The following is an 11,731-nucleotide window of genomic DNA, read 5'->3' on the forward strand; positions in this document are numbered from 1 at the left end:
TGTCCCAGGCTGTCAAAGGCAAGAAGCTTGACACCGCGGTCCACAGGGACCTTCGGCACCATGACACATGCCCCCGTCATTAAGCGTACAGTGACGATTTTATTCAACCGCGCCTTCAACGCCTCAGCTACAGCTGACTTCCTTCCATCGTGGAGCGTCAAACATAATTGCCCGACGCCCCGGAGTCGATAAGGATCTTCCCTGGTTTCTCAAAGCCCTTCACGGTCGCTTCCACGATCAGCAAGCCCGGCTTGTTAAAAAGAAATCGGGACTGAGCCCTGCTGATCTCTACCTCCTGACCCGGTGGCGTGGGTCGAATGGTCAATGCTTCTGGACCTTACGCTGCGTGGCGCGGGTTCGAGCCCCTCAGCGGACAAAAATCGTAATCGTACCAGACGCGAGTCCCTCAGCGGACAGAATCGTAATCGTACCAGACATGCAAGAAATGTCGGCTGCATGCTAAATATTACCGACGCAGCCAATAAGGACTTCGTGATGGCGACTCGTACAAGAAAAATCAAGAATTAAAATCAAGTGAGTAGGTATAGCCATGTAATAAGATAATACATAGCAACTTTTAACTGATCTCTACCTCCTTTAGGCTCCCAAACTCAGTTCTTCCCCAGTAGGCACCCCGCGCCTACTTCGACAAGCCAGAAGACTGGTAAGATGCGGTACGTCGGTTCGATGAATCTTGACGTGCCTTGCGCAGGCGACAACCAATCCGAATGTGGCAGGTGTCTCTACAGACAGACACCGTCAGGTGTTCGAACGCTGCTCGGCAGCTCGGAGCTCTGCCTCCACGGCCTCAGCCCAGGTCCGCTCGACGAGCTGCTAGAGTGTGCATTTTAACCAAGTCGTGCCGACTTGAAAGCTGAATCTGGCATACAATGCCACATTTACTGCTTCTTCAAAGGAAGACGGGTGCACGTGGAAGACTTCCATTCTGGTCACTCCAGTGCAGAGGCAGTCCATAAAGGCGATCCTTGTGATCGCCTTGGGACGAGGACCGGCTGCTATACCGGCAATGAGAGTACGCAACTCTTGGACAAAGTCCACCAATTTCTTCTTGCACTGTCGAGCCGCAAGGAAACGCGATCGCACGCGATATGCCTGGTTAGGCGGCGAGAACACTCGTGATATCCGCAGCTTTAGCTCCGTCCAGGAGGGAAACGCCGCTTCGACCAACGTGCCGCACATCAGTGCCTATTCTCGAGTTCGACCACCGAGCTTGGAGGCTAACGCCACGCGCTGTTGCTCAGTCTGGAGCATGGCGGACGCCATGGCCATCTCGACCTCACTCATCCAGAGCAGGACTTTCTCTCCAACCTTGCCTTCGAAGGTCTTTACACTCGCCATCAGCAACTTGGGTCAGGAGGAATCATGCGTCGTCGACGGTGGCGCCATGGAAGCAGTTGACGCCGACATCGTCTGCTGTAGGTGCTTTGGCAAAGCATTTTCATAGCTTAAAAACGCCTCTAGGCGTGCGCTGGTCGTTTCAAGTCCTTGCGAAGCGAGGTGTTGCACGCCCTTAGGGCCAAGCGGAGATATCAGCTTTTCAAGCCCGTCATGCATGCCCTGGATTAATAAGAGAACTGCTCCAACCTCATCGAGAATGAGTCGTAACGACTTAGGTGTAGATTGACTACAAGTGCTACCAAGTGCAGCGGGCTGCCGTAGACATATCCATATCGAAACGCATCAGTAATTTTCGCTGAGCCTTGATTGCCTCGAGGAATGGAACTACGTCGAGATGGAAGTATCAAATCAGTATATCCTTGATCGATTTTATGACGCAGTACTCCCGCACGAACATTACTAGTTCGATTTCACCATGGTGATGCTTGTTACTCGGAGCTTGCTGTCAAAAGCTGGCTTAGGTGGGACGGTAGTCGGATTAAGCGTCCCTCGCAACGATGGAAAGTGTCTTCGTTGTGGGAAGCCAAGTCGTGCTGCTCGGAAATGCAGAGTGTCCTTGCCGAGTCGGGAACAGACACAGGATTTACGTTTGGATAACCGCGGACGCAATAAAAGTCGTCGATTTAAACGCTCCCCGGGGTAAATATCGAGAACGACAAGTAGGGCGGGGATCCGTTTTGGACCCGAGAAGAGTAGTGGGGATGGTGGGGATACACACAACTCTGGCCTCAGCGTGCATGATGTACATGTAGTTTTCACCATGAGTGATGATATTGTCAGGCAATGTGCGACTTTGTTTGTCCAATAAATTGTTATAGATGATTTGAGAAACCACTACGAACTTTGATTGACATTGGTGCGTCGAATAAATTTGTTCGAGCGAAGTCATGACTGGGCATAGTTTTTGCCTGCTATACCAACGCAAATTTCTTACTTGGCAATGTAGCTTGAGGTTTTCCGATGTGAGAGCGATTTTATCCTACTCAACCTCGATGAAAAGTATGAGATCATCCTAGATATGCCACGGTTAAAGCGTTACCAGTTTAGCATTGACTGGGTGGATATGAAGATCGTCTTCAACAAGTTGTACAGCGCTTATTCGAGCTGCATGATGACCAACGAAATGGTATGGGCGTGTGCATCTGTTGAAGAAGTCACACATTCCCAAGTGATATTGTGGTGTGCGACGGCCTCTATGTTCGCAGGACAAGCTCAAGAAGACAAAAGTAAAGAGGTTGAGCAATCAGGTGCCAGAAAAAGACTTGACTTCATCGATATGGAATTCATGGTCGATGGTACTCTTAAAGAATTGTGGGATACGAGACAAAGACCCATCCCAAGAAAATAATAAGAAGGCCGCCAAGAAGAGAAGAGGCTGAAGCGTAGCAAAAAGCGAAATTTTGCAAATGTGTGCGATCGTCGACGAAGCAGTCGATGATGTCATCTATACTTTGGAAGAATTGATGAAAAAAGGTTGAATGAACAGTTGTGGGACGCTCTACGGATATATTCCGGGTATGGATTTGTCAAGGAATATGCTGATAAATCTAGGTGCCGGGCAAATTGCCAGCTGACTGAGCATTCGACAGGAGATTGATATACTTCCTGGTACAAGTATTGTATCACACGGCAGTGTACGTTGCCAAAAGTGCAAGTCATTGCAATAAACGAGTTGTTTGCACAGTGACAGAAGGCTGTGAAAGCAAGTCTTCGCATTGTAGTTCAACCTTCTGTGTGAAGAAAGGCACATGTGGATGGCGCATTTTTCACGCTTTTAATAACTGAACGATGCCACCATACCTGCCCAGACTTCGGTTCCTCGCAAGGACATATTCCTTGATGAAATGGTTGGCAGTACAGTTTTCAGTGCGATCGATCTGAAAGATGGAGTCTGTCAGATACGAATAGGTTAGATATTGATACAGCACTAACTGCAGTCAGTACCCCCAGTGGTATGCTGTAACAATGGTTAGTGATGCAACAAGGTTTGAAGAACGCTCCCGCGATGGTCACTAATCTTCTTCCATTGAGTTACCTGACGATATATTCGTTCACAGTAAGGAAACGGGTAAGAAATTTGATGACGATCATCATCTTGTCAAATCTTCCAAGATATACGAGAGAATAAACTCGACGCTAATCTAGAAGAATGCATATACTTTGCATATGAGATCCCCGTTCTCAGCTGCTTTGTATGCTAGAAAGGCGTTCATGTAGATCCAGAGAAAGTCAAAGCTATCAACGAATGACCTGTGCCAAACAATGTGAAATAGCTGAGACAATGGTTGGGCTTAGCGAAATATTTGCACAAAAACACGCGCAACTATGCAGCGTTGGTGCAACTTCTAACGACTCTTTTAAAGAAGAACGTTGAGTGGGAACGGTAAAAAAGATAACCGGGCGGTATTTGCTGAAGAGAAGAAGAGCTTGATAGAAGCTCCTGTTCTTGCGATTGCAAATTACGATAAGACTTTTTACGTGGTCTACGATGCAAGTGATTATGCCATTGGTTGTGCGTTGATGCAACACGATGATGAGAGTCCAGAGCGAGTTGTTTCGAATCAGTCGCGACAACTCCGGCCAGCGGAATGAAACTAGCCAGCTCATGGCATAGCGCTTCTAGCAATGAAGTATGCTTTGGTTAGCTCCGTGTGTACTTTCATGGAGAGGAGCGCTTCGAGATCATGCATCACTGCGTACGACAGTAAAGACTCCTCATTTATCGCAAAGAATGGCTCGATGGTTTTCCTTCTTTTTGGAGTACAACTTTGCTGTACACTAAAAGCTAGGCATGACGAACATCTTAGCCGATGCGTTGTTAAGGGTCCGGACTATGTCAGAACATGCTGACGTATGTCAAAGACCCTTCCGAAAAGCACTGCAAGGCCTTCCGTCTCGCACAAAATCGCGTGGTTACCATTTGTTAGTAAACAATGGATTGCTGTATTATGCGGTTGAACACGAGGATAAAGCAGAAGTCATCGTCTCTTATATGAGTACCATAACATGGTCATCTCGGACGCGAGGAAACATGTCTCAGTCTTTTCCGGGGTTTAAAGGGTGCGCAAGTATGTAGGGACTTGTTAGATTTGCCGAAGAGTGAAACCATCGGGCTTCACTCAGGCTCCATTTCAGTCGTTGGTAGTGCCAATCGACAGCTGGAAGTCTCTACATATTTGGACTACCAAGTGACACACATGGACGCAGTGGCCTCCCGGAATCAATTAACCGATTCAGAAAGATGGTTCATCTTGCGCTTGTTTCGGACACGATCTCTGCCGAGAAAACAGCTAAGATCTCTTTGGACGTTATTTTTCGTCTTACTATAAGATCGTGTCTGACCGTGACACCCGTTTCGAGTCGAAGTTTTGGCGTGACTATTGGGCAACAAATCGTCCATTTCAACATCGGCACACCCTGATGCGGATGGGCAAATGGAGCGTGTGACTCAAATCATGGAGGACTTACTGCGTAGTTACACCACGTCGTTTAAAGAGTGGAGTGAACTCCTCACTCTTGCAGAGTTTGTGTTGAACAACTCCGCGCATGTCTCGACAAGTCATTCGCCAATTTATGTGAACTATGGTAATCATCCTATAGTACGTGCTCCCATAATGTGCGAGGTATCTACCTTAAGTGGTGAAGGCATTATGGCTTTACAGCCGCATTTCGGCCTAAATGATGTCACAGAGTTAAAAGCGAAATCTGACTGCATGAGACCTCTAGGCATCATGACAAGTCGTGAGGAACAGCACTTATTGCGAGACAAGCCGTTGTGCAGTTTGTTTGAGACGCAATTGCGAAAGTCCAGCATCTGCAAAAAGAACAAGCAGACAAGAGCGGAAGGAAGAACAAGAAGGCATATGAGGTCAATGATTTTGTTCTACTTGGCACGACAGATCTACCCGAACATGCAGTGTTCAACTTGGAAAGCAAAAAGCTTTTAGGAAAATTCATTGGACCGTTTAAGGTATTGAAATGCAATGGTGATGCGTATACATTAGCCATCCCTACGCGCATGCGCCTACATCCTACGTTTTATGTGGGTAGGCTAAAGTCGTATCTTCCAAGTGGATCTGGCAATCCTACTACGCCTTTGGTAGATATCGAGCTAACCATGAAGTTTTTCCATAAGTGGATAACCAGCTGCTCACCCTAGAGTTTCTCCGCGTACAAGCGTCATAGGGGACATCGAAGTATTGCTCCTCTACTGATTCCAATGCTTATAGGCGAGAATGATTAGCACCGCGGAGTACCTCGAGGATAGACCCTGCCTCTTCGACAGAGCGCAACAGGTGTTCGCGGGCCAGCTCACGAGACTTCTAATCTTTCCGGAGTCGAATAAGTCTATTATGAATCTGCTGAAACAGTAGTTCAAAACGGGACTCCAAAGCCGAACATTGGGCAAACCAATCAGTCAGAACATCGCGTTTCGATTTTTGCTCTGCAACAAGGCCCTCGCAGCGATCTTTAAGCGCCGAGTACCACTGCTGCAATGCCTCAATTTGCCCGCGATGAGCTCTTCCACTTCCAGAGTCGCTCAATCGCTTTCACGTTCGACCCCACCTCCGCTGTGGCGTTGGATGGTTGAGACGATTGTCGATCACGATGATCGATCAGTTTGTCATCGTAGAACAAAAGTCGTTGAATCATCAACGCTTCTACAGAGTTCGGTGGCGCGGTTATCAATCAGACCTGGACACATGAGGACCTCGTCAGGCCTTAAAGTCTGATGTCCCCGACGTTGTTCACAGCTACGAGACTCGCTGTAGTGCTACTAGAGGCGTCGTGCTCGGTTGTGACTGGGAGTCCTGCCAGCACCAACTCGGTGAAGGCTGTGGACCATGGGATATTGTCTCTGGTAGGGAAAAGTGTAGCCCTGCGTCTCGAAGGTCAAACCTGGATGTACCTGACTCTGGAATCGCGGTTACTCATGAGCTGTGGATTGCGCATGAGAATTCGAGTCCCAGTGCGATAAACGAGATTGCATCTCATCACAGAGGTCGACAATGCCTCCCGGGGGCGTGCAGACAGGACGCCGGAGCGCGCTGCTTGATGCGATCACTGTGATCTTAACTTTCCTGGCATAGGAATGCAAGCAAAAGTAATCTCAAAGCACCAAACATTTTCAAAGGTTGCACCCATCAGGACTGATCGCTTGAGGGCATAGACTTGTCCCCGCAGGAGACGATTCTACTCTTGTAGAATACCCGCTAAGGGGTCAAAAGGTGCGTCGTAATTTGACTATTGATCGAAAAGTACTCCTTACGTTTCCTCAAACAAGGTTCTGTGTAGCAACCAGCTACATCTTTTTGCTCAATATCGACGAAGTGTCAGCATCTGTAAGCACTAATTTTTGTCAATGTTGTGATGTTAGTTTCTCCTACTTTGATTGGTTCTAACAATCGAAGTAGGAGAAACTAACATCATGGTTCCTCGTCAAGACACAAAAACACAAGCTCAATTCCTCTATAAACCAAAATACTAGCAACATACTTCTCAACCATGCCGATTTCAACAGCGAACACAAATGCCATTCACCACAGTTCCGTACCGGTCCTCAAAGAGTTCCTAAGCATAGCGTAACCCTACTCAAAAAATAGTACGACCACTGTCGTGTCATCGTGGCGGCGACGGCGATGGCTCCCAGGAGGCAAACTTAAGAGTTCCTGATACGTCATTTCGTACCTTTTCGCTGCTTTTTGAAGAACACGTTCGACCAACGCACGACTTGCAAGATCGTGGTTTCCACACAGACTTTGTGCGTTGACAATCTCAACAGCCTCTTCGTTGCTTAGGTAGTCCCACAATCCATCTGATCCGATAATGAGAAATTTGTCTCCTTTCACGAGCTTATGCGATTTGACCTCTGGAACAGCCGAGATGTAAGGCGGCGTGTAGGGAGCTGGAAAGTGACGACCAGCAGAGCGATCACCGGTTTTGTACGGTGGTCCGTTGAATTCCGGATGCTTAAGCGCAAAATCACCTAAAGAGCGCGTAGGCTGCAACGCGCCCTTTACATAGCACGAAGTTGGGTGGCGGCATGTAAACACGTTTGTTTCACCTGGATGCTCTTTGACGAGTTTTTCTTGTTCCGACTTCACCATGGCATTTTGATCATTGCTGAGCGGCTCTGCACCTATCACGCCGTCTTCCTTTCCACTTTTTCCGAGCACTGCACGTATGTCACCAGCGTTGGCAACGTAAAGAGTGTCGTCGTGCACATAGGCCAGGCATGCGCATGATCCGCAGCGTGCAACCGCTCCAAATCCCAGCTTAAAAGCTGACGCAACTTCTGTCATGAGATCACGATCTGTGCGTCCGAAAGCACGTTGGATAGCAGCAGTCACGCGATCGTCAGACACGAACATTTCATCACCTTGAGCTGGCTCACTTGTCCCCGACTTGTATAAATTCGCTAGCTCTGTCTGTACATTACCAATTAAGGTTTTGCGAGCATATTCTGATACCTGCCAGCCACCTTACATTGACATAACAAGGCATTGAATGAGATACATAGCTTTAACTCTCAAGAAGCACTCACCATGGCCATCCAGCACAGCTACGAAAACATCGCCCGAGCTTGTCATCTCCATCGCGTATTTGTCTTCGATAGGAAAATTTGCTTTGTACGAAGCGGTACTTACTCGCGTTGCACGCGACTTAGAAATAAGCGCAGATTCCTCGCGCTCAAGTGGTAAGGAAAATGCCTCATCTACTCCTGAAGGAGCGTAGCGGGTGTTACATTGTGCTTCCATTTGGGTAGAACACACACCCGATATCTCAGCATGAGCAAGCGAAACCATTGACAGTCCTAAGCCGCTCAGCAGCAATGCTTGACGCAGAGCTAAATCATGGAGCTAGAGCGAACGATGACACTATTTAGATTGGTAATCATAAATAAACAGAGAAAGCAAAGCAAACAGGAAATTTTATGATTTCCTGACAGCTTGTACCTTAAAGCTTCGTCCACGCACTAAACGCGCCAGGTTTCGCGTAGCAAAAAGTCGCATGACGTCGAATTTTTTCTAAAACTTGAAATGCGGGGGCATATCCGTATAGTCAGCATGTAATTGGATGAAAATACTAGGGCATTTGTTAAATTACCATTCTTTGATGGTAGAATCTTCGATGCATGTAATATTGAAGACATTTACCGCAGTGGCAGGTGCCAAGCAATGGCTCTTTCTTTACCTGTTACTGTTGGCGCTGGTTATGCTCATGCCAGTCTTTTGAAGATTATGTATCAAGGGTTGCATGTACTGTTAAATTAAAACGCTATCTCATTAACTGGTGTGACGCGAAAGCTGTTACCTAACTCATGCCCATTTTCTTGAACCACGAGAAGATTGTGTACGACCATTAGCAATGAATGAATTTCGAGGGAATCAATGAACGCTCTTGACGGCTTCAGATTCAACTTGCGGATTGTACGACGCGTAGAAAATAGTAAACCTTTCGCAAGCGCGGTTAGGACTGAACTAATGCTGGAATAGTCCTATGCGTTCTCCAACGAAATCGTGAGCGTTTGAAGCAGGGGAAGATCGAAATATAGCAATCGAATAACCTTTCCAAAAGCTCCAAATGTCGCTATTTTACGCATTTTTTGTGCTGAGCAACCGACTCCTTCTTGGAACACCACGTAGTTGGTCGGACGTTTCGTTAGATTGCCTGATTGTCAGTACCCACGCCCCCTTAGCAGCATCATTCGTCTTTTTTGCCACAAACAAAGTAGATTCAATCCGCTACGATCTCTCCTTATCAATAGCGCGCAATCGTTCACCATTCTTGAAACCTTTTATCACGCTGTCAAACTACAATATGACTCTGGATAACCCTTTCGTACTTCATCTCGTCGATTCGCAAAATTGGGTCGCAGATCATGAACGCATTTTGTGCAATGTCTGCAGTAGACCATTTGGAACCTTTCGTCGCAAGCACCACTGTCGTATGGTGAGTTCTGTATTAAGTTTTTTGTCTAAACACTGCTGACAAGTAGTGATGATCATTGATCCTTTTGGATTTGCTTGCTACAGTGTGGAGAAGTTGTTTGCAAGCACTGCACACGTTACAAAGACGTTCATGTCAGTCCAACAGTTGGGACTACTCACGTACGCGTATGCATTTCATGCTTATTCAATTGCTCAGCCCGACCTATAAAAGGATGTCATAGCCCGGCTCCTTTGCGTCGCAGTATGACATTGGAGGCACAAGCATTGTGGCTGCAAAGCCGTCTACTCTCACCTGCGTCTCGTCCATCGTTCGACCGTGACAATGAAGATTTGCAGCTACGTTTGTCATCAACCAAGCCACACCAACACTTTGAGCTTAGAGACGACAATTTTAAAGTTCAATGTGAACATCTCGAGATGAAAGATGATCACTTTCAAGCAGAGTGTAATGATGAAACTTATCGCACGAAAAATTACTCGAGTGAAGGAAACAACAACGAAGTATCGTCGGATTGGGTCCACCCGTGGCCTCGACCACCTGTGAGTACTAATGAAGAAGACAGGCTTCGAACTTTGCACGCGTTGAAAATTCTAGACTTTGAGTCTGAACAGCCTTTTGATATAATTTGTGATCTCGCCAAAACGCGTTTGTGTTGCCCTATGGCTGCAGTAAGCTTTTTGGACGAACGCTGTCAATGGTTTAAAGCAAGTATTGGACTGGCACACAAAATGATCCCGCGCAAGATTGCATTTTGCACTTATGTGGTATATGCAAGAGAATCAGTGGTCGTACTGGACACGCTCCAGGATGATCGATTTAAAAAAAATCCGCTTGTTGCGGGTGCTGCTGGTATTCGATTCTATGCGGCTGCCCCAATTATCGACTTCAATTCGGGCCACGCAGTCGGGAGTGTTTTCGTTTTGGACACACGCCCACGAGAAGCGTGCGATGTCTCCATTCTAGAGCGGCTAGCTTTAGCAGCTAGTGAAAATCTTTCAAAGATTGCAACATCTGAAATTGTTAAGCAGGTCGAAATCGAGGAAGACAACAACGTGATTGATCAAGCTAAAGAACAATTGAGTTGTAAAACAGCAGAGAAAGTTGCGAATATGGCACATTGTGCTGGTCAAAACGAGATCCAAGGCTTTGATCGAAGAAAGCTCAAGGCACCAATATCTCCAGCAACTTCGACTACGACTTCGTCTATTTCATCGTTTGCATCATCGAATCAAATGGCGTTATCCCCATCTGAAGGAAATAAAGTCGAACACAAGCCAATGAATATGACCCATTTTTCAACGGCAGCAACTGAGCAGATGGAGGAGCTTCTCATGCGTCTGCTTACACAAAATACTGAAACGCAGCAGCAGCTCGCGACGCAGCAAATTTTATTGTCTGCAAAATTGGGGGAGCATACCGATCAAATAAATAAGCTAATGTCGGACTTCAACCGGATAAAGGCGAAGGTTGACGCCAAGGTCGGGGCAACAATAATTTAACATTGGCTTACTCAAAGTGGCAGCTACCGTCGGAAGTGGCAGCAGATTGGCATCGATATTGTGAGTTTTGGATCGTATCCGTTGATCTCAGCGGTCATAGGTGTTGTCTCGATGGATAAATATTATCATTTCGTGAAGAATGCTCACGTATTCATTAAGTAGGGTGTAACATTCTGACACGTTTTAAGAGAACGAATCAAACACACGACTTTGCAGCCGATTTGGTCCCAACTCTATTAATCGTTTGGTTACCACCTCAGCTGAGGTCGACGAGAGAGCTAGAATCATATCGTGGCAACTACGTATAGGCATAAGCACTTTTTAGCTTCTCTACTTCAGCAATGTAAGCCTTCATTGCATCTTCCGAGGACATGTCCTTCTTAGTATTCCAAGCTTCCCACTTGGCTTTGCCACGCATGTCAAACATACCAGGAGCGGCCGTCGTGTTGTCTCCTACAGTGGCTTGCTTGTATAAAGAGTACACTGCGAGTTTCTCATCGTTTTTCTGCGATAGCAAGACTTAACAGTTAGTAAAATCCATTCAAGTTTTCCCTAGAGACATTTAACACGCACGAGGCTGGTGAGCGTCTTGACGGCCTCGGCAGCAGCTTCGAAATTAGCTTTCAGGTCAGACATTCGTGTTATCCAGTTGCGTTATTTGTTTTTTGGGGGGCAAATACTTATGAAGTAACAGTATCTACATTCTTGCAGACTATGTATATTGAATGCGGTAATGTTTCTTAATTCAAGCTTGATGCTACATAATTTAGCTATACGTTATATTTACACAAAGATAAAGATAACTTTTAACACCACATCACAAAGCTAAAGAAGTGCAAAACCTAGGTAAATTTATCCAG

General features: G+C 46.5%; 3 protein-coding genes across 3 annotated transcripts; 1 reads left to right on the forward strand and 2 right to left on the reverse strand.

The window, feature by feature from the left end:
* Positions 1-7,007: 7,007 nt before the first annotated feature.
* Positions 7,008-8,432, reverse strand: PHALS_01233 (protein phosphatase; the record flags this gene model as incomplete). Its single annotated transcript, XM_024731060.1, has 3 exons — positions 7,008-7,900; positions 7,964-8,279; positions 8,376-8,432. The coding sequence occupies 3 exons, from the start codon at positions 8,430-8,432 to the stop codon at positions 7,008-7,010; spliced, it is 1,266 nt and encodes a 421-aa protein (XP_024581275.1).
* Positions 8,433-9,319: 887 nt separating this feature from the next.
* On the forward strand, positions 9,320-10,871 carry PHALS_01234 (GAF domain; the record flags this gene model as incomplete). Its single annotated transcript, XM_024731061.1, has 3 exons — positions 9,320-9,372; positions 9,456-9,530; positions 9,593-10,871. The coding sequence occupies 3 exons, from the start codon at positions 9,320-9,322 to the stop codon at positions 10,869-10,871; spliced, it is 1,407 nt and encodes a 468-aa protein (XP_024581276.1).
* A 298-nt stretch (positions 10,872-11,169) lies between these two features.
* PHALS_01235 (acyl--binding protein) lies at positions 11,170-11,507 on the reverse strand (the record flags this gene model as incomplete). The annotated part of the gene is made up of 2 exons (XM_024731062.1): positions 11,170-11,376; positions 11,445-11,507. The coding sequence occupies 2 exons, from the start codon at positions 11,505-11,507 to the stop codon at positions 11,170-11,172; spliced, it is 270 nt and encodes an 89-aa protein (XP_024581277.1).
* Positions 11,508-11,731: the final 224 nt, after the last annotated feature.

The sequence above is a fragment of the Plasmopara halstedii genome (genome assembly GCF_900000015.1).
Source record: "Plasmopara halstedii genome assembly, contig: Scaffold_1343, whole genome shotgun sequence".
Taxonomy (NCBI): Eukaryota; Oomycota; class Peronosporomycetes; order Peronosporales; family Peronosporaceae; genus Plasmopara; species Plasmopara halstedii.